At 37.0% G+C, this 23,965-nt stretch overlaps 1 protein-coding gene across 3 annotated transcripts in view; it reads left to right on the top strand.

Moving 5' to 3' along the window:
• fstl5 (follistatin-like 5) overlaps nt 1-23,965 on the top strand; it is a 151,873-nt gene that overhangs the window by 13,223 nt on the left and 114,685 nt on the right. Inside the window, exons 1-3 of one of the 3 annotated variants that reach the window (XM_017417480.3) lie at nt 5,572-5,707; nt 15,452-15,593; nt 23,629-23,659. In XM_017417480.3, the coding sequence (XP_017272969.1) occupies nt 15,462-15,593; nt 23,629-23,659 (163 nt within the window). In that variant the 5' untranslated portion in view covers nt 5,572-5,707; nt 15,452-15,461. Of the gene's footprint in view, nt 1-5,571; nt 5,708-15,451; nt 15,594-23,628; nt 23,660-23,965 lie in introns of those variants that run through there. The other 2 variants (XM_025006188.2, XM_017417479.2) reach the window with 2 other exon arrangements.

Below are 23,965 nucleotides of genomic sequence, written 5' to 3'. Positions count from 1 at the left end.
TAAAAAAAGTCTGATTTTTAAGATGGGCCTGCTATATTGGCTATAAAGAATTTATTGAAATAAAGGTCTGGCATTCCTGGAAGGAGTGCATATCACCCTTCATGCCAAGTTTTAGACTAAAATCATGAAACAAAGGAGTTCCAGTTGTTTTGGTTGAGTCTTTGAAAATAGATTTTAAATGTGGTGAGATCAGAGTATGTGCTGTGAATAACTCTCAGCTACTACCACATCAAATTATAGCTTCATTTCTGTAAAAAGGGCTAAGTTGTAGCCATTTTTGTGTTGGCTAATGTCGTTTAGCTATGGCATCCAGCTTTAATTGGGTTGATTCCAAGAGTTAATCAGTTGTGGATGTACATATGATTGTTACCTGAAACATTCATTTCAATCTGTCAAATAGCTCATGAGATATTTTGCTAACAAACAGAAACACACAGACACTAGCAAAAACATAATCATCTGGTTTCACATGCAGTCAAAATCAACAACAAACCAAAAAAGATGTGCACAAAATTGCTTTTAAGATGAGAAAAAGGATTAAATTTTTATTTTTAGAGAGAAAACATTTAAAAAGATTAAAAATAAATAAATAAATAAAAGCATCATCACAGCAGAATCATTTTTTTAAAGTAAAAGCTTCTTTCTGAAGTTCCAGCAGGTGTTGACCCGTCTCTCTTCAAGGACTCCCAGCTCTTCAGTCTGAGTCAGGCGTCTCACCAACCACCAGCCGAGTGTCACAAACTGCTGCTGGTTCGAGCTGGAATATCCTGCTGGCGTCTCTCTGTCATTAACTACACTCGTGCTGCAGATTATTGGACGATCTGATTAGAATTTGTGCTCGCAAATAAACTCATTTGCATATTAATCTACACAAAATATATTTTTCCTAATTAATGGAATTCTTTCCTGTCCAACAGCTTTTGCAGATATGATAATAATGCCGAAAAATGACAAGAAAACAATAAATTCAATGAAACCTAAACAAATTAGTGCATTAATTAGCTTAATGAATGAGCCCATTAGCACAAGTGGTCATACTCGATACATATGGTGATTATAGGAGCTCAACTGGCTCTTATTTGGACTAGATCCAAAATATCTGAGAGATGTTTGAAGCTCTGCCAGGTTTGGGTCTCATATGTAGATTCAGCTGTTTATTTATTTATTCTTTGCAAAGACAATCCCCCCTTTTTAAAAGAAGGTTCTCGGGTGAAAGAGAGACTGAGACAAGGAAGCTGAGAAATAGTTTTAAGTCATCCTCAACACATACCCCAAAGAGCTAACAGAACCTGCAAAATCTCACATTGCATAAAGTAATTTACAAGGTTTGACCAAAACTATTATAGCTCCACCCCTTTTTAGCATCAGATAATTTTAGTTTAAACTTTGGCATTAAAGGCAGAAGGTGATATGCATTCCCTCAAGGAATTTAATTATGTAAAAGAAATTGGTATAGTTGATTTATCCCAAAAACAAAAAAACAAAAAAAAAACAAAACAACATATTGTCTGTTAAGCAAAAGCAGAAAAACTCCTCAGGTGTCACTAACCTGCAATTTCTTTTTCTTTTGTTCAGCACTCAAACGTTGTCAAAGACCGCCGCAAAACCAAAGATCACATCCATGTTTGTCTTCTCAGAAATTTGAGCTAAATATATTGAATGAATATGTAGATCACATGAAAATTAAAGGCTGCACACGAAGCAGAATCCTCGTTAGCTGTCAGCAGATCCAGCTGCCAGCACAGCTGGGAGGCTGCAGAGGAAGTGCTCACATTGCAAAAAGATGCTGTACAGCCTCTCACCTAAACATCTGTCAGCATGTCATTTTAGATGAATGGTTGGTGATTACACAATGATGCTTTTGTCAGGGGGTGGCATCGAACCACCTAATTCTGGATACAGAACAAGACTGTTTGTGTCGCCGCATCCTTCTGAAACAAGGTGGCGCAGATGAGGTGACATGTCAGAATGCATAATTCATTAAAAAAATCAAAAGTACTCTTATTAAGGAATTTTTACCAAATCATTTCATATGTTTAGGAGCATTTTCATTACAACGATTTAGAAAAATGGAGATACACGGTTTTCACCCGATAGCGACGATTTGCTAATTAAACAGAAAATGTTTTATGTCCATTTTCTGTTTTTTTTTTTTAAATAATCTGTAAAATGTAATTTCTGCAGCTGTATTTTGAACCAAAGAAATTGCCTACACTGATAAACAGCACTTATAGAAAGTCTGAACTGATGTTGTTTACAGTGTAGGGACCTCTGAACCTCTGTTTTGCCACTCGTGACCTTTGACCCCACACACTCCACCTGTTGTTTGAACTATCAGGCAGTTCAGTCTGAGCAGATGAGCTTCTCTGAGGTAAAGACTCAACTGAAAACAAACAAAAAGATACCCACAGCTAAAGTAAATAAAAAAAACAACAAAACTCCTCAATTTCTATTTTCTTTTTAGCTCCATTTGTTCCGACTGAAAAATAAAATTGCTTCTCTGAGCCCTGCCTGTTGACATCATAGAAATGTGATTCATAAGATTCAATTCAATACAGCTTTAACATTTGCGACTCTAAGCGCCAGCTTGATGGTAATTTTCCTCTAGAAGCAAATTCTCAGACAAACAGGAAGTAATTCATTTTATGTCTCCAGCTGCTGCAGCAGCTTGCAATAAACAAAGCGACCGGGCAGTTATCACGAGCGGCGACAGTCTCTGCGTCTGAGGAGATGAAACAGCACATAAACACAGAAACTTCATCAACACGACGTCAAAAGAAGAAAAATGGAACGGCGTGAGCCAGAAAGTTTAATGGACAAGCGATCTCTGGCAGATTTCTACAACGCTGATGATGTTTCTAGATGTTGCCAGAACACAACAGGCTGATAAACACAAGATTCTTTGGTTTGTTTCAGTCTATAGGAAGAAGCGAAAAGTGCTAAGTCCAGTTACCTTACGCTACTTTTAGCTCTTAGCTAACCATTTGCTACTTTTAGCTACTTTTCTTCTATTTTTAGCCTTTAGCTTGACTTTCGCTTTTAGCTTTTAGCTAGTTTTTCGATCCTTTTAGTTATCATTTTGCCACTTTTATCTACCATTTTTATTGATTTTACCTACTATGTCACTACTTTTACCTTTAAGCTATTCTTTTCCTTATATAAGCTGTTGGTTAGCATTTTGCTCCTTTTAGTTTTAAGCAAGTATTCTGCTTCTTTGAGCTTTAACCTCTTGGCTTATTTTGAAGGTCTCAGCAGTCATTCTCACAGAAAATTAAATTCTTTTTTTTAGTTAATGTCTTTGATTTGTACCATCTGCACTCGAACAAAGTAAGGCGAAAAATGCTTCAGGCTTTTGTGAAGAAAAGATGGATAAAAACAGGTTAAATCGATACATGTGTTGTATTTATTTTTATTTTCTGGTTTAGAGCTTAGGTAATGATCCTGCTTAGTTTATAGAGCACATTTATAAGGTCTGTGCTCCGAAGTATGAGCTCTGTGAAATGAAACGTCATAATACAGGCGCCAGTCTCTCCCTCCTGCTTCTAAAGTAAAGGTCACTGGTCATCTCTGAAAGTATAAAGGTGCTCTCTTTTTTGTATAAATTACTGCCCAGTTTGAGGTGTCTCAGTAGTATTTGTGGATTAGTACTTTGCCCCGTGGAGAATCGCAGCAGTATTTTCTGCAGGATGGAACATTTTTGCCTCTGTACTTCAAACACCCTGTTTCTTTTACTCGGCCTTGAGAATATACAGAGAGCGTAAAGCGTTCCATTCACCAGCCGACTGTACTAACCTTTAGGCAAGCGCTGCCCCTTTTTATGAACCCACTTTACCATTTATTAACTGACACGCTGACTCCAGCTCTTGCAGAAAGAAATGGACTCTGGTCTGTTTGAGTTGTTAGAGATTTTCCTCATGTGGAGCCACCAGAAAACCGGAGAAAAATATATTCCCCCCCACCCCATCTCATATGCAAACCAAGTGTCCGCATGTTTTTCTGAAACCGTATTATTGTTATGCACATTGAAAATATGTAGACCACAGAGGCAGATAGTGGTTCTTTGATGCATGGAAAAAGAAAAATTAAAACAAAGCAGCCACGGTTTGTGAGAAATTTGTGAAAGTGATTCACAGAGACACCATGCTGAACCATTATATGCTGTATGAGATGCTCGTTTAGTGATGTATGACATTCAGAATCATCCCTCTCTTGCTGCGTTGTACTCCGTCTGAGAGATTGGCACAGCCTTTTCACCAATTTTCAAGAAAATGCGAGGACCAAACAGAGGCAGTATCCTTGGGGAAAGAGTGTTTCCTGTGGTTTTGGTTGTGCTTTGAAGTTGAGCGAGTCCTTTATCAGTCTACAGTGCTGCTAGGGATGTATGAATAAGAGACTGTATAAGAGCTGTCATTATAGCGCTGCCAAATAAGACATGCTAATTCAAGATGCCCGGGCTGCACACACAACATACGCACCAGTGTTCTTCCATACAGCTCAGGAGCAAGCTGTAGTACTCCAGCTAAATTGATCTGTACACAGAAATACAGCTGAGCTCGCTTAAAAAGATCTGCCCACCGGAGGTCAGGGGACGTGTCAGCTAAGCCACTGGGTGGACAGGGGTGTAAAGGGGAGCAACAAACACTGAGCAGTTTATCTGCTGACTGAAGTTCCCCTCCAGTGACCTCTCTGACAATTTGAATAATTTCAAATGACTCTGTGAGGACTCGTTGGTTTACAGAGCAAACTGGGAGCAATCGGGCCCCCACTCCCCTGCCGCAATCCTGTTTCTCAGCAGTGCAGGTGGGCTTCATTTTGACAAGTGAAGATAGCGGTGTTTTCTTACGGGGGGACCGTGACGGGAGCTTTAAAGGGTTTACAATGATAAGCGAGGCTGCTCATTTAGATTTTAGGCCTGCAGTGTGCAAATTCATAACTCCCGAGAGGTATCATGAGCAAATGAGTCTACCAATAAAGTCTGAGCATTTCTTAAACGAATGCTTGCCACAAGTCACGTTTGTTGCCTTAACGTATTTGCTGCAAAGGACTCTCAGCTACCACCACATCAAATTTTAGTTTAGTATCTGTAAAACGGACTGAGTTATAGGCATTTTTGTGTTGGCTAATGATTAGCAGTGGCAGACATCTTGAATTAGGTTGGCTCCAAAAGTTAATCAGTTGTGGATGTGCACCTAAAATTTAATTTCTGAAAGTTTCACTAAAATTTGCCCAGTGGTTCAAGATATATGTTGTTAAAAAAACAAACAGGGTTGACAAAATTTAGCACAATCTCTAGAAAATTAACCAAATCAAAACCATTTATGCGTTTTCTAAGATCAGTCGGCTGTGGCGGCCATAGTGGATTGAGATATTTTGGTATCAGACACACACAATATGACATAGTGTAGGTATTGAGTTTTGTGCAATAAACAAATATTTAAAAGATTGTATTAATACCTCCTGAGTTTGTTTGTGCAGCTCTGGTTTCCGCCGGACTCCGCCCAGCAGGGGGCAGCACCGAGCCTTAAAACCTTGAATTTCACCACACCTGCTGATTGATTATTTACTGTAAACCAGATAAATAAATGGTCCTAACATGTCCGGGAGAAATCCACTCGCCTTTCTGTAGACGTGTGGTTTATTTGTCATCCAGAAAACAACCATTATTTTCAGTAAACGGACAGAGTTCGGCCTCTCCGACATCCTGACGGTGAGTCTCTGCGGCTGCTCCAGCTTTTTATTTTAATTAAAATCAGCTGTGTTATACTGTGGGATATCCAGCATTTAAGACCTCTTAAAATATAAATTTAAACTTTATTAATCTGTTAACAACTGCAAAATATTTCAAGTTGCAGAGAAGTGGAATCATGACGTCGCCATTTTGAAAATGCTGCACCTTTCTGAAAAAGAAACCACTTAATCTTTTTGACAAGAATTTTAATTACTTTTAAAATGTTTGGTAGCATTCCTGTGATTGCACATACAGCACTTATTGAGCAAAAAAAAAAAACAAAAAAACATTTTCTCTTGTTTTATAAATGGCCATTTTTGTAGATGACAACCAAGATAAGAGTTTAAATATTTACATTTATTTGAAAATATTTTGAAAACCTTTGGTTAGTATTTGTATTACAGGCTGGCTGTTTTTGTTACACTTTTGTCCAAAGAGCAGCTCAGAAAAAGCGTGACTTAAAAAATAAAAATAGAAATGAATAAAAAGCACATTTTTTTACATGTGAAAGCTTTTATAAATCAGACCTGTATCTGTCTAAAACCAGCCAGCCTAGTGGAGACCTCACAAACAGAACTGGGGCATTAATAAGATATTAAAACATTTTTTGTTTCACTTTATATTATAGCTGTGACTCATATTAACTGACTGATTACTAATTCAAAGTGTAAATTACAATATAGGCATATATTATAAATTAAATCAATCTTTGCACATGTTTGGAATTGTGCCCAAATCTGTTGATTTACTACATTTTCTTCAAGTACAGTCAGCTTTATTTCTTGCTTGTTTTTCAGTAATTTTGTTTTGTTTATCTTAAATTTAATGTTGCTGTAAGATCATGCCTAACAAATGCCAGGGATTGGTTTATATTCTTGTTTGCAAACATCGCGGAAAGCAGCCAGAATGCAGTTTGCTGTTCTCCACTTTTTATTATTTTTTATTATTTTGCATCACACCATCACCTCTCAATCATTCAACATAAATTGGGTGAATTCTCCCAGTTCCCTTTCAGACCTTTGAATCCATTAAAAATAATGTTTATTTTTAGTTTGGCAACAGTACCACTTAAACCGCATGGTCTGTAGCGTTTGCGTCTATTCTTTGGCAGCCATTTTCAGTGGCAACAAATTTATGATATTGCTGAAAGTGCAAGCATACCGACTTTGATATCAGATGTTTTATACTGAGCTGGGATCACTCTGAAGTATTACCGTTGATTCTGAACAGATGCATAATTTTGATGAAGTGATATAGTTTTGTACCTGCAGAAATCATCATCTACTGTGTTACTTTTGTTTTGATGTGGCTGCAGATGCGTCTCTCTCTTCCTCTCAGGAAGTCATTCACTGCAACCTGAGCTTATCTGCCCATTATAGCTTATTAAAGTAATTTGACTTATGCTAACAGCCCGGACTTGTCTGTGGCTGCGGTAATGTGCTGCTGCCCCTCTCACATGCTGGAAGAGACGCATTAGAAGGCTTTTCTCTTGGTCACGGGCTGTTTGCCAGAAAACCTTTTTAAGGCGGAAATCAAAACGAGTATTTTTGTCAACTAAATCAAACCAATCAGTGGCTGAGAACTTAAAAAAACAGTAATGTAGGTTTTATCAAAAACTGATTACAAACGGGAATTAGAGTCATGCATCCCAGTTAAAAGTCCACTGACAATCTGTGACACATTCACATGTCAGAAGCCCTTCATTTAAACTCAGAGTTCAGTCAAACTGGATTTTTTATTTTATTTTATATAAAGGATCCTAATTAAAAATGGAGAATCTAAAGGTGGTGTCTCTCTGGGCTGTGACTAGTTGGTGAACACCATTCATGAGGGCGTCTCCTGAAGTTTTAGTGTTTCTGTAAATGGGATTATTTCAGCTTTTAGTTAGATGTAGGGCTTTTAAGGCATTTTGCTGTGTTCTATATCCGATTTTATGTCTGTATGGATGCTGTATGTATATATAATTATATATTTTGTCATTATATACACAATTTTGTCTTTTACTGTGAAGCACTTTGTGGTATTTATGAAAGGTGCTGTATAAATTGTTTATATAAGTGAGTCGCAGAGGTGCGCAGCCTCGTCGCTTGAGTTTTGATGTTCACAAAGTTTGTCATATTCTCTCTTGAAACAGTCACCAGCTGTAAGTCAAGTCAAATGTATTTATATAGCACTTTTCAGCAACAAGGCGGTTCAAAGCGCTTTACAGCATGAAAACACAAAAAATACAAAGCAAAAGTAACATGAAAACACAAAATAATATATAAAGCTAAACTAAACTTTTCTAAAACATGAGCTAAGATAATCTAAATGATTAAAAGTAACAAACAGATGAAAAACTAGAATGTAAAAAGCTAAACTAAACTTATATTAAAAAAGTCATACTTAAGATAAACTGATAAAGATATAGGATAGATACTAAGATATAGTAAGCTAACATAAAATCTCAGCTGAATTTTAAGTTTACTCCAGAAAATGAGGTCATAAATGTGATGGCAGCTGCCGAGGTGGGCAACAAAATAATTTGCACGGCCCAGAATGCATTTTAACAAGCCGTGCACGTGAAAATGAGCCAAGTTTTATAAAAACTGTCCTTTCAAAACACGGCCACATGGCTTGATGATGCTTAGCTGCAAACATTCAGATTTCAGTGAGACCACAATTGAAAATGGACACATTTTCTTGTAACTCTCTTTCAGTTTTGAGGTATTTTTTCTTCTTTTTTACCAACTAGTCTCCCTAAACTCTCTGAATACAAAAAGTAAAGGTTCAGCAATTCCTTAAACGCCTCCTTTAGTGTAGAAAACACCCAACAGTAATCTATAGAAGAACAGGAACAACACAATTATTTTTATACTATTCAAGAAAATGTGAGGAATTTATTCGTACCTACAGTAGATTTTGTTTGACCCCAGTTTTGTAGATTAAGTAAGAGGGCCATTATGACATCTAAACGGCCCACCAGCAGCAGCAAAGCAAATTTTTACTTTAGAAAAGGTTTTACTAAAACTGTCAAAGTGTACTTTATATTTCAAGTACTTCCATTGTCTTATTTGACGGTTAACTGAAGCCCTTTCTTTCTGTCTGCGGTCTCCTTAAAGCGACAAACAAATTACATCTAACAGAAGACTGAAAATGCTGCTCTACCTTTTTTTTTTTTTAATGAGAGAAAAGTTAAAGTGGTGCTATTCCAACAACTCTTAACTCTTAAGGAAATAAAACTGTGTTCCTCGTGGCTTTATCTCAGGGGACAGAGTGGTTGTCTTTTAGTAGAAAACTTTCCCAGCCAACATGTCAAAGTTTATTTTTCAAGTGTACTTAACACCACATTGGAGCCCAATGGGTTGTTTTTTTTCCCAATTTGCTTTAAATGAAAATGTCTCCTAAATGAATGCGATGTAAAATCACGTTGCATAATTTTCTTGCAAGCTTTAACTGTTGCCCATTGTGTTCCTGCTTTAATTTACAAATGAATGGAGAAACATTTGCATAAAATTGTAGGAGGAGCAGGACGTCCCGGTGTGCAAAAGAGCTGGAAGGCTTTCTCAAACAAAGATATTGTCTTGTTTTCTGGTTTAAGCCAATGGGCTCTATTTTGAATGTTTTGGCATGGACTAATTAACAACCTTATCTATTTTAAGGCAAAAAAAATCCTCTAATGTGACCTTATTAGTGTTTCATAAATGGGATGCAATTAAAAATGTGAGACACATAAAAATACTAACAGCTTCTAAACATTTTTTGTGAAGAATTAAATTTGTAATCCAGTGTCTTGTTACAGTTTTTGTTTTGTGAAGCATCATGGTTGGTAGGGTTGCTGTATATTTACTGTTGAACCATCAGAAGGAGCCTTTTCTTGCTTTTATTTGCGATGTGTGAGATTACACAAGCACAGTGACCTTGAGAAAGTCTTAAACCTCCCTCTGAATGTAACAGCGGTGTTGTTTGGCCACAGTCTGTTGACTGAGCGTGCATGTTGATTTCAGCCTGCCCTGCTCCCCTATACATATAATTACTCACACTCTGGAGTTGTGTAATAGAACCACAAAGCTCAGGGTTTCAAGTTAAAACCTAAATATATAGTTAAAGCACATAAAAGGGTTGAGTAACAGAAACAATACACGGTGCCAGTCTGCAAGAAATGGATAAACTTTTAAAGTACTTTTGTTTTTTTAGCATTTACTTAATTTGTCTATTTTATGGTGCATCTTCACAATTCAATCTACTAAAACCATTTTACCATAAAGGACCTTTTTTCGGGGTGGGAATCTTTGGGCACATTACAGTCTGAATCGATTACAATTCAGACGGCTGCGATGCAATTATAAAACAATTATCTATGCATCAATAATCACATTTCAAACAAAACCCTAAGCGTAGAATCTCTCAGACCTAAAAGAAACAAAATATTTTTGCTCTAACGCTGTAGTTTTAAAGAGTTTTCATTCAAACAAGATCTGAATGCAGTGATGTAGGATTCTGCTTTCTTCAGTGTCTCTATAACTTTGGTTTTTGGTCCTGTTAGAGTCAGAATAGCTGTGATGGTCATGTTCTCTAGTGGGTCCAAATGTGTGAAAACATGGTTCAAAAGCTCTGGTTTTCAACCAGGTAATGCAAATGCAAATCCTTCGCAATAAAAGCTGCAATTGACTCTGTAATTTGCTTCACTTTTTCAGAGGAAGGTGGAAACTGATGTTGCTCGCTTGATACTCCTGTTAGCGCCTAATGGCTACCATAAATGGTCCGGGCGCTGCACTTCAACAATTCTAAATCCTCCTTTTGCATTCAGAGTAGTTCTCATCTGCGTTACAACGACATCAGAACATGATTAACCCCTGACCCCGACTCAAAATAGAATTGGAGTTGGTGATGAAACAAACTTTTTTTTTTTTTTTTTCGCTGTTGCGTCAGGTGATAATTAAGACATTGGAAGATTGTGCCAATAGTTGTCTAGTTAAAAGTTTAAAAAAATATACATTGCACATATAAAGAATGCAGCTGTATAAATATCTTTTGAGAAGTGTTTGTGTGAAACAGCAGCTCAACATCTGACAAGCACGTGAATGAGAAACTGAAAGCAAAGAAATGGTGCTGTTTGTTTGTTAGTGTATCATGCAAATATAAATATAGCTTTTAAATCTAGCTGAGAAACTGGCATAAACAAATTAACCCCTGACTCACACAGTTAGTATTTGATTGTGTTTGATAGAATCATAAAATTGTGATTATATTTTTCCATATCTCCTAAAGCTACTCTGTTTTATTGAATTGTGATGATGTTTTTAGTGATAAATTTTAATTGCAATATGACCTAAAAGATATCAGGGTAAACAGTCACATTAAAACTGATTTATTGCTATTTTTACATCTTCAATATTGGTCACTTAATTTGAAAAACAGTCTAATAATGATGATTATCAAAACATCTGCAGTTCAGGCAACCTTGCTATTATGATTGCTGTGGAATTGTGTATTTGATTAGATCTGAACATCCCCTCAGCTGAAACAGTCCTAATTTAAATTGAGAACACGGGACAGAGAACAGGATAGACCTGCTTAAATAAACAGAGAATTCAGGAATAATAATGTTAAATGCGTTTTCAAAAATCAGTAGCTGTGTCATTAGGTGCTACCAAATTGTCTTTTTTTTGCAAAAACTGCTTAATGGTCGCCTAGAGTTGTCAAAAAAAAAATTAATCAATACTAAAATTTAATATCTTATTAGATTCTAATTTGCAGCAGTATTGATGCCAGCAGTGCTGCCTTTCTCCCCATCAGTAAACATTGAACCTCAGCGCTGCACACACACACTCACACACACTCCTATCAGCTGAACGCATAAACACAAGCTGCCTTTCGAGTTCAAACTGATGTGAAGGCGTGAAACTCGTGGGGAAATTGTTTTGATTTCTGGAGAAAAATTCATATAATGAAGGTTTAAAAGGAATAACAATAACTCTAAACAAAGTATTTTTCCTTTTCAGACTTGTTTTACCATAGATCCAGGACTGTTTTTAGTAAGTACACTGTATAAATTCATACGCAGCTGAATCTCAGTGTGGTTCAGGCGACGCGGTGCACCCATGAGCTTTTGTGGATGTTACTGTTAGCTTGCCCGGCACTCTGGCTGGTAAAAGTCTGCTGAATGAAATGGATGGGGGGTGGGGGTGGGGGAGTGATGAGTGATGCAGAGCCTCTGAGTTGTCAAGACATGATTCATTGTGTACATAGTGGGAAATGGGTAGTCTTCATTTGAAAGTCAATGCCAAAGCTTAGACGTGCACCGGGGGGATTTAAAACCACACGACAAAGTTATGATGGCATCCCTCAGGGGTTCCGGGGAAAACTTTCAAATTGTTTGCTCCCTTTTTTTTGTCTTTAAAACAATTACGACTTAAGCCTTGGAGCACTTATGCAAACATGGATGCGCACACTCCTATATGCAGACTTTAAATATGCTGGCCTAACATCCCCATTAGACTCCTTATATAACACATTTTGTTGTACGTCTTGGATCATGAGCCATCCCAAACTTTAGAATTTTTTTTTTCATGATTTAGGTTGATGGTTTTATGTCTTAGCATTGCTGTTTCAGAGCTTTTCAAAGAGATTTTGGCTATTTCTCAGGAACTGTTGGGAGGAAAGGACGTACTGTTTATCTAAACTTATTATTTATTCATTTATTTTTTCCAGTACGATTGGTCGGTAATCCAGAAACTTGGTGCACGATTCTGTAATCCTTTGTGCCTTATCACTGGCCCATCTTGTCTTGTATCATTTCTTTCGTGTGGCCTCAGTGTGTTGTTTAACCATGCTAGCTTTAGGAGTTCGCTGGGTAAATTTGGCGGACTCGTGTGTATTTAGCCAAGTGTTTGGATTTTAAATATCTTATTAAATTGGTGATATTTGAATGTAGCTTTATCACTACCACAACACACACAATTGCAGTTGTTGCAAGTAGCTACTGAACTGCTCTCATTTTGCATTTCAAAATACTTCCAGTCATGTTAGCACGATAAATCACAACAGGGTCTTTCGTACAGCAGCCTTAACGCAGCGTGGCTGACATCAAATCTGAGACAATTGGACCAGGAGCTGAGGGTGGAAGCTATTCTCGTAACAAGCAATAAAAATAAGTTTTCTGTTCTCCGATCTGATATGTGCAATCAGATCAAGACATCCTATTATAAACTATTCTTGTACATAAAAATAAATTTGATTGTGACTGATTCTTAGAGTCAGTGTCTTGTTGTAGACATTTTAAGAACCCGTTAGTTTATAATTAGGGGTGGAAAACTGACAGGCAACCTAGTTGTTCAGTTGTATCCAATAATTATTAACTAAATATGTGAAAAATTGTTAGACATCACAGTTAATTCCTTAAGAGTGTATATGTCTTTGTCTCAGACACAGCATCCTGCAGAGGTTAGCCCATTAATAACCCATTTAACACTGGGATGCCACATAGAAGTTGATTGATTGTGCTGGCAGATATGGTAATCCACTCAGTGTGGTTAAAACTCTCTGTTAGCCGAGAAGGGAGGCAGCTGTTGCAGACAGTTCCTACCTGGATTTAGATTATAATACATGTAATATTAATAGTTGAAATAATATAGTATTGGTGCTCTGTGAATCTAAATGTGTTTGCAGGGGATTGGTTAGGCTGTTGGTCACTGCAGGTTCAGTTAATTGCTCTGATCTTTCTAGAAACTCCTTGTCTTTAGACTTATCCAGACATGTTTCCTGTTTGTTTTCCAGCCCACTGAAAGAAAGGAATAATTAACTGATAAAAGAAAACATTTACTATGGCTAAAAGTTTGGTTTTAAACAAAACTTGAACAAAAGTTATACCAAACTATCGTTTTTGTGTGTTGTTATAGTGTCCACATTAATTTATTTTCATACATCATCTTTGTTTACCTGGTCTGTCATCTTGGGTATAACAATCTTTTCGTAAATTAAAGGAGAGCAGCTTAATGGGTGTGTAGGTGGGCTGATAATGAAGTAATTTGTGTAGGACGGTATTTTATCAACATTTACTTTGTTTGATAAAAGCATACAATTATAAATTGTCCTTAAACTGTCTTTAAAGGTTGAATAAAAAAGCGCTAAAAATGTTTTTAATCTAAAAGAGTTGTGTGTGCTACCAATTTGTAGATGTGATCTTTTTATTTTAAGCGTTTCCATCAGTATCCATCTAACATAGTGTGCAGATCTTTTTTATTTTTTTTATTTTTTTACATGTTGCCTTAAGAAAAATGTTTGAAATGAAAGAAAATGGTTTCAAAGCTGAACCTGTGCAGAAAACCCGAGGGCACCAGGGAGCTCGGGAAAGCAACAGAAGTTGCAGAAAGTCACAAAAATAAACTTTCAGTGTTTGCTGTTCGTCCAGATCATCATAGTGACATGCTTCTCTTCTGGTGGAACCTCCTAACCTCCAGTGAATAGCATGTGTGCTCAGATGTCTGCCACAACGGTGCCATTGTTGTCAGACTCTGTCACTCCAGTAGAACAAGGAAGCAGGGTCACCATACTACTGTCAGTCATCTCCCTCCATTGAAGAAAGATGAGCAGGCGCTGGAGGTTTGAGATTGCTCAGGAAGTACAGCTCAGTGTTTCCCTGCGAACATCTACAAATCAAATGAATTAAATGTTTAAACTGCTGCTGACAAAGATTCTTGTGCTGAGCTTCAAGGACTGGGAGTCTAACTGCGGAGAAAGATGAGGGATAAATATACCACCCGACAGGACATGCAGTTACCTGCAAAATCTGCACAATGCTTTTCTCTTATCAATGTTAATGTTTGCTTAAATAAAGATGGATGCCAATTACCATGTTCGTTTTACCTACAGAAACAGCCGAATTGACCGGACCTATCGGCCATTTTTGCTTATCAACAAAGACTACGGCCAGCCTAATCATGTGGCTCAATCTTCCATGTGCTTTTCAGCAGATTTGTTTACATTGAGTGCAGACCCGCATTTCAGAATTGCATTAGAAAACATCTGGAGTAAACTCTTTCAAACCGCACTGTTCAATGTAGTTCAGGATCACCTTTTCCATGTTTGTTTTCATACTTTGGACCAAGTATCTCTAAAACTTATCAACTTGTTTTTGTATTGAGGCACAATGGGTTGAATGAAAATGCTTACTATGTGTTTACTCTTCAACAATGTTGTTTCTGTGACATTTTCACTGGGCATGTTGTCTCTCTCACTAAGTCCTGTTTTATTTAATTCATGACATGCAAAGGTCACACTTGCTCCCACACAGCATAATGAATAATTGAAAATGCTTCTATAGCAGAGGTGTAAAGTGAATATTATTTTTGTATAGATATATTTGAACTACATCTTTGCATGCCTGTGCGGGAGCTGTTGAAGATCTTATCCCTCCACCACATCACAGTTACTTGATTTAGACACTCAGCCTAATTAATCCACAGCCCTCACTTTAATTGCCTTAATATATTGGCTCTTTGTCTTTCTTATCTAGATTTTCTCTTGACGTCTATTTCCCCATAATTGATTCAAAAAGAGATGTAATCGCCTTGCTGAGTGTGGGGCATGTATTGATAGCTCGAGTTTAAACTGGCGACAGTTTCGCAGTTCTCATTGTCTACACTAATTACAGCATGCTTGATGAATTGGCTCGGCCGACCGGTATCGAACCTTCAGAGTGTTGGAGAAGAGAATTCACCATTCTTGTTTGGTTTTTGACAGGGAAGGACCAATGAAGACAGCTCGATGGTGGTCGGTTGCCTTCCTGCTGTTGGGGCTCGACGTGCTTGGCACCAGTGGGAGACCAAACAAGGAGGGGTTTGGGTCGCCCCCATATCGACCAGTCGTGAAATTCCGACACAAGGTATTGATTCCCCTCATTTTTCATTTGCTGTCTGTAACAAGAAGACTCTTTGCTTTTGCCAAGTTTGAAGCCAATTACAATAGAGTCATGTGATGAATCAAAATAGCCCGTTTTTTTTTTTTGCCTATTGAAAAAGATAATCATTATCCCTCCCTTCGCTCCAGGAGACATTATTTCCAAAGACATCAGATTAATGTGAAGCACGCCTGAGCAAAGAGAAGATGTTTTCATGACATTTTAGCTGAGCATTTTAAGTAAAAGATGTAATTGAATGCTTATTGACCAAGTGATGGAGTGCAGTTCCCACAGGCAAAACCTGCTGCTTTTATTAATTTCACCTGCTGCTTTCAAAGAACAAGAATTTCTTTTTAATGCTTGAAACTATTTGCATGTGGTGTCTTATTTTTTCTTTTGATTTGGTTCTAAGTCACCTCAGAATACATGGATTGGTTTGGAGCAAATGAAGGCGTTAAAAAAGGATTGTTTTTGCAGATGGGAGGTAAAAGGAGCCAGCTGTTTTATCAAGAGACATTAGTTAGATTGTGGTCCTTCAGTTTGCATTTCACATGAGTCCCTTTTGCAATTCTGCTCACTAGTTAGCACTTCTTCTTATCAGAGTCAGCACTGACTAAAGAATGGAAAAAAGGGTATTGTTTGCTTATACTTTTGAGCCCGTCTGACATCTCCAGACTAAATATTACTTTTAACATATTTTGGGGGTCATGCAAGGAGTCTGCTTCAACTGAAAGGTGAGGATGGTGGTTCCAGAGGGTGGGAGAAGTGAGAGGAAGTAAAAACAAGGCGTATGAGAGAACAGATGGTGGTAATGTCATTAGATTGTATCACAGTTAAAAGTTAGAAGCTGGAAGGGATGAAAAGTAGTTAAAACAGACATATAGCTGAATATATTAACCTTTATTGAAGCAAGTGTTTGAAAAAATGCTCTTAAAAATGTAGAATACACCTACAAGCTATGGAAGAGGTATGCTTTGTTTTTACAGACCCTTACCTGCTAATGTAAAAAAAACTGTAAAGCTAAAAAGTCTTGAAATATACGTATCTGTAAAAGCAGATGAGTTTCTTCTGATTGAATGCTTCAAGAGGAAGAGAAGCAAATGATCTTTAATCCACCTCTGCCAAGAAACTGTCGGATCCGGGTCTTAAAGGACCCCAGCACAGTTTCTATAAACCTTACCTTCATTGTATTGTCCATGGTCTGTATCTCTCCTTAGCCCACATATCCTTGGATCAGTCGAAGAAAAAGAAAAAAAAAAAAAAAAGTTTCTCAGAGTTTCACTGTTATATCTTGTAAAAAGTATACTTTGAAGTCTGTGGAGGATGTAATGTGATTTTTCTTTGCCCTGTGTTCACACTATTTGGCAGGGGATTTCAGAGAAGGAGTATTTCTCTATCAATAGTCTAAAGTGCAGCTGATCTTGGGGAGAGGAGTGTTTTGTTACCAGAATCTGCAAAATCCGCTTAAAGGAGGATGAGCCTGTTGAAACGACTGTTTCTTTTTGTATGAAAGGCTGTAAGGCTTCGTTTGGAAGATGGCTGTATAAATGAAACTTGATTAAATGAAAAGAAATGAGAAATGGGCAAAGAATTTTGGCAACTCTGCATAAAACCAGAAAGAAACTACTGTTAATCAGTTTGCCTAAGCAACAGAAACGAATAAATAAATTTGACGATATTCAGTCCTCAAGTCTGTGAAATATCTTGAAAACTCATCCTATTGGAGTACCATTAAGAAAAATATAAAGAATTATTACTCTGGAACTTTAAACAAATGTAAATAATTAGCTAAATATTTAGGTAAAATATAGCTTTAGTTTTCTTTTCCTGTTCTTAAAGTTCATAATTAATGGTATGTTGATGTCTCTGTTTTTCATTTCATTTTTCAGTCTCCAGGTTTTGCTTTCTTCTCTGGAGAGTGGCATTGAAACAAACGGTCACAGACACACAAGGTCAAAGGCAGACAAATGCAGAGCAGAGAAACTTGTATCAGTAGAAAAAAATAAAATGCAGTCTACTTTAACATTCAGAGCATCAAAGAAGGGAACACAAATGTCATTCATGTAGATAACTTTCATAATCGACATACCTTTTATTCTGTGTTGCTTATTCTCCATTTTTAAACTGTTTGGGAGACGCTTCATTCACATACAGCTGATATTATACGAATATAAAACATTTTGTTTTTTGTAATGCAGGAATTTGCGCTTTAAACTAATACTGTTTTTTATTTGCAGGTTTTTGTTGTTGTTGTTCTTTTGGCTGTTTCCTTCTCCAAGGGTTGCCACAGCGAGCAAACTTGCCTGAAAGATTTTTGAAAGATTAGAATATTGAAAGATTAAACCGGCCTCAACCTGGTCTCAAACCTGCAGCCTCAGGATTACGAGACTGCGGCACAGACCACTGATCCACCGCAACCCCAGGTTTTAGTTAGGTTTTACAGGAAACAATAGTTGACTTAAAATAAAATGAACTAAAATATTGTATTTATTATTATTAATGTGATTTTTGAAAGAGCAGTTGTCATTTTAGATTAATTTATTGATAAATTAGTTGAAATGCAAATGGTCATTAGTGGCAGCCGTATATTTAATTTATTTAGTCATTTATCTTCATCTATATTTAAAGCTCAACTTTAAATTATACATCAAAACTGTTGATAGATTATTTTAATTCATGTTATCTGTACAAATCAAACCTTAAAGCAGTTTGAACCAACCAGTATCTCAGTACTATACTTTTTTTATTTTTATTTAAATGGGGCTACAATTATTCACTTTATCATCTGTAATTGAAATTTTCTAGCTTTGACTTCCTTTCTTTACGTAATGAAAAAAAAAACTGACTCACATAATGAATGTATCTCTGCAGGTAGCTGGAATGTGACAAGAAGCTACAAAAATGATGTATTTGCTTTTCCACTCGAATGAAATTAATGTGCTAGGCACTCTGATTACATCCCAGAGGAATGTCATTACAGCATCTGCATACTATTATAATTTGTCATGTGAGAGGACAGAGGTAAACTCTGCTCATCTATCTGCCTGTCAAGCAAAACTGTGGAAATGTACAGCCCTTCTGAGAGTGAATGCCACATTGAAAGTCCTTTTCCAAATTATTCCAGCTCCCTCTTGGAGTATTTTCTCTGCCGTTGGCTAGATAGCTGAGAGGTTTAGGTCATTTTCTTGCCAAAACGGCTGAGTGAGCACTGTAAACACTATGAGATAGAATTAGATATTGTAGACGAGCAACATCCATTTTTCTTTTTCTGTTTTTAGATATAATAAATATTAACTTTAGCCTTTCAATAACTATATAAAAACTAACATTTCAGGTAAATTTGCATTCATTCAAGCTTGGAGTGTTGATGGTACGTGCCTTCTTTTGAAGGACGGTGTATGACAGGCATAACAGGATCAGACATGACCTTATAAGCTTCCCCACACAGACTTCAATCACCAAGAGTCACTCAGCCATAAACAGCCGGTCACATGTTGCACCCATATAGTTTCAGAAAATCGCAGTCAAATCCAACGCATGGGGTCAGGTGTAGGACACACTCCGCCTAATCATAATTAGGTATATCAAAGACAGTGATTGATGCTGTTCTCATCGATCTCCTCCAAGACCTTCAGTGAAAGACCTGTAATCACTAATAGGGAGTTAACTTTGAGTGGCAGAGGCTCTGTGCATAATTTGCGAAAATCTGTTGGACTTGCTTGACATGCAGGACTGAATCAAATTCTGAGTGTTTGTCACTTTGACATGAAGCTATTATGTCAGAACAAACAAAATGGAGGCAAGGATAACTGTGTGCAAAGCCCTACAATCCAGCTCTGGCTTGGCCACATGGCAAATCTAGATTAACAGGGGATAACCAGAGAGGCAGAGAGGGAGAGAGAGGGAGAGGATGGTGAACAAATTAGATTGAGATAAAGAGGCTGGAAATGGGAGAAATGACAGGAATGAAAAGCAAGCAATGGCTAAATGTACAGAAGTGTTAGTTAACAGGCACTTTTTAGCTTTAATGTGACTCCTGTCAGTAATAGGTTCATTGTCTTTCTCCTCAGCTGGTCACTTTTCGCCATAAACCCTTGTCACTAATGTTAATAAGCTGTCTACTTTCCAGTTCCAGTCAGCTTTAGGCTGACATACTCTGACCAGCTTCTGTATAGTTGCCATGTGAGCTAGGAAAGCACATTTTGTACAGAGTCTGTAATATAATAAGGAGCTGATGTCCATGCTAATCCGTGATGTCGACATGTGGTTGCCAAAACTGAGGGTTAGGATGCCGCTGTGGGTCATGGCATGGGAGGGTCTGGAGTAGGGCTACGCTAACAAAAAAATATCGTTATCACAGTGTTAGTTGGTACCTTATCAATATGGCAAAGGACTGCAATAAATCAGACTAATATAGTGCCATCCATTCATGTTGTGCATATATTTTGTCAATCCAACAGACTCTGATTAGCCTTGATGCCCACACCTGGTTTAGATGATGGTGATGGTCACAATTTATACTGTCATCGCGATTATAAACAATTTTGTGTAACCTTAGTCTTAAGAATCCAGATTAAACTGATAAATAACTGCAAATTGCTTAATTTTGCCATAAAAGAGAGCAGAGGTGAAAAGAAGAGTCTGAAGTAAGGAGAAGGCGGGCGATAATGTTTTTGTCCGTGTTTGTGTCTGCGATCAAAATGTCTCCTGGAACACTGGATGAGTTTTAATGAAACTTTTAGAAAATAATCATTGGATGTGCGTCTTCTACTGATTAACCTTTGGAGTCAACATAATTCAAGATGGCTGCCAAAGCCGACTGACTGTATACATAATAAAATTGCGAAAACTCAGTCAGTCTTCTAAATATTGACCTAAAACCTGGTGTGGTAGTAGCTGACACTGGTCCCTAGCACATAATCTGAGCACTAAAAGGTTGCATAAGGGCTAATGTCAAGACTACAACTTTGACATTGATGTTTTGGAGTCAACTCTGTCAGTAGAATATCACTGGATAGATTTTAATTTTAATATGTAACTCTACAACTAATTTAACCTTTTGGATTCAATCCAATTCAAGATGGCTGCCACAAATAATTGACATTAGCCAACAACAAAAAAATAGTTGTAACTCAGTCATTTTTATAGATAATGAGCTAAATTTTGATGTGGTAGTAGCCGAGAGTCATTCACAACACATACTCTGAAGATGACATGTCGCAATATTTTACAAGACTGAGCATAAAGTTAATTTGAAGGTCCGTCTTTCTTTACATAAGATGACGTTATTCTAAACTTATATGGAAGGTGGTGGGTGAGATGTTCCTTTAAGTAATGTCTGGTCTTTAATATTTTTGGGCTTTGCAAAATTTGTAAACAAAGACTGTTGGAAGATTTTATCAGTTATTTTGGAGAACAGAGGCTGTCGGCACATTTATGGCTGAGAAACATTTAGTGTTTAATGGGAATCTAAAGTTGGTTTGTTTGACTGTCCACATTGTTGTTTATATTGTTTTTGCTGGCTTATTTGGTGTGTTTTTGTATTATTTGAGTTGTCTCCTTTAGATTTATGCTAACATTTTGTATATGTCTAATTTTCAGATAAAGATTATGAAGAAAAACAGGAACTAAGTTGGTTTATTTTTTCACTATTGTTTCAGAGAAGTGTACCTAAAAGTCAACAGAGAGATAAAAACTTTCTGTTTTGTACAATGTTTCCTGCTAATTCGTCACACATCTGTGTCGCGGTTTGCACTTACGCATGTTAGACGTTTAAGGTATGATGAAGTTGGTCGTTTGGAGAAGAGAGGTTTGTGAAATCTGAAACGGGAGACAGATTGGAAAGAGGAAGGGAGTCCTGGTGGAGGGATGGGAGTTCAGAGTACACACAGATGGAGGTGGATGTGGGCGGTCAGCCAGCGAGTTGTGACAGAGGCAGACGAAGCCTGAGTTGTACAGCCGGGTGCTTCCAGCGTCCCCAGAGTCTCCGGGCAGAAGATTCGGGCCTCCCAGTGGCCTTTTGGGAAATCATTCTTCTCAATCAAATGAAGTGTGAACAATGTCTGCCATTTGCAAATCTGCCTCTTTTGATATCTTTTCTACATGTGTTGGAAATGTAAATCTAAATGTCACCTCCATAGGTGGTTTCGGTTATTTCAGTCTGTTGGGCTGTTCGTTAACACTGTTTTACAAAACAGCAGGAAAAAAATGAGGCGGATGTTTATTTTCACCATTTGTTTACTGCATTGTTTATTATTATTATTATTATTATTATTATTATTATTTTCATTCAGTAGTTAAAGTACTGCACAAAGCCTACACCTCAGATCCTTATACTGGCTTTCAGTGGATTTATTTTTAAATTCTTTTTTAAAAAGTGGCTTTGTATACCAGTTCTCAAGACTTTAATGAAGTGCTTTTAATTTTTAATGTTGAAACCGGATTTGTTTTCCCCATCAACCATTAGTTGTTTAACAATCACCAATTTGAGTAATGTATCATGTAAAATTGACCTGCTGCTTCTGGCTTTTAAATTTAAGAATTTTTAAGGTTTTCTTTTTTTAATAGAATCATTTTTTAATGGGGTTTTGAATTCCTTTTTCCTGTTTGACAGAAAGAGCTTGATTACTTGATCAGAAATATAATCAAAGGGTAATTACAAATAAAATATATATATATTGTAGCTATTTACAAAAATATAAATACCGCCTTCCTCAGATGTACTTTTTTTAGGTGGTAGCCTTTTTATAAATCTTCCTTGTTTGGAAAATATGAGTAATTGGACTATTGTTGTTTTGTCTGTTTTCAGCTTGTGTGTGTTCTTTAAGCACCAACAATTATATTTAGCAGCAGGCTGGCAGCCACAGGAAGGCCCAAAATTAATTTAAGACTTGTTAAAACAGCATTGTTGCTTATTTGGTTGTTCTTTCCTGTTCTTGATGATGATGATGATGATTGCTTTCAGCAACCTTTCATATCTGCAGCTTATCTGTAGTCCTGATGGAAATAAGAATGACTAAGAGACAGGATATAGCTCCCAAGAAGATGGGTAAACACGCTTATTATTGCAGTGTTGTCACTTGGATATTATCTTTCATAAATGTATATCATTCTTTAATTACACTGCATGCACTGTTAATAGGTTTAAAAATATTTGACTGTATGTATTAAACATTATGCAGATTTTTAATGAAAGTCCTGGAACTGACTCATCTGGTTGTCATGATTATTGGCTGTGGACTTGTTGCAACTACGCCACCCAGCAAGAACCGGCAGAAAGATGGCCTAAATCTTCTTTACGAGAAGAAGAATGATGAGCTATGCAGATCACACTGTAGAGAAATCAAATATTTATGCCTCTTTTGTTCACATTCATGGTTTCTGGAGAGCAGCTACTTTGAATTGTAGACCTGATGGAAGCTTTTTTTTTTCTACAACTGTGATCATTGTGCATGCTCTAAATAGATCTTTAATGTGCAGCGGCTCACATGGCCATAGTAATTTACTCTACTTTTTATGTCTTTATACTTTGATTTTTAAGGTGACTTTGCCCCATTTTTCCAATAAATCAAGATCAGAAGAACTCAAAGAGAGCAGAAAGCGAATCAGACAGTGAGCGTAAATAGAATAAAATAACATCTAAAGGTAACAATCGTGTTCTGAAACTGAAGAGCAACAAGTGAATCGAAAAACAAAAGAATAAGACTAGCTTCTACAAAGTGCCTGAAAACACAAGATGGAGAATGTTGGTTTTGAAAAATAAAGACAATAAAGCAACATAACAAAAACGGAACCCAAGAAAAAGGTTGGACTACACAAAGTGTAATCCGTGTGCATACAAGCGAAGGAAATGCCTTTGTAATATATGGTACCTGGCATCATTTTTATTGGGCCGAAATGAAGTTTCTGTGACACTACAATCCAGAAATGTACAAATTTAGTTAACTGGAAACACTGATGTTGGTTAGTGTAACATTATGGTGTGTTTTTAACTTTGATCTTTTTGTTTTTGTTCCACCAGGATGTGATCCCTGAGAGTTTGAGAGTAAAGGGTAAGCTTCCACCTCTTTTTTCCTCTTTATCCTCTCCTTATCTGTTTACAAGCATTGTTTTTCTAATGGAGCCTACAGACTGTTACAAGAACATCCTCTGTAGTCAGGGGTGGAAATTAAATTTTTTTTTACCAGCCACTATTTTTTTGTTGTGACAAAAAGTTATTTCATATGATGATGATGATGGAGGTGGGTGGAAGCAGTTGCGGTGCCCTACAAGCTGAACAACACCTCTTTCTGGACACTGCATGGAAATAACTAGATTTTTATTTTTTTCTTTTAAACCATTAAAAGATGCATATCTGT

The sequence above is a fragment of the Kryptolebias marmoratus genome, linkage group LG9 (assembly GCF_001649575.2).
Source record: "Kryptolebias marmoratus isolate JLee-2015 linkage group LG9, ASM164957v2, whole genome shotgun sequence".
NCBI classification, from domain to species: domain Eukaryota; kingdom Metazoa; phylum Chordata; class Actinopteri; order Cyprinodontiformes; family Rivulidae; genus Kryptolebias; species Kryptolebias marmoratus.
This window is presented reverse-complemented; position numbering and strand designations above follow the sequence as displayed.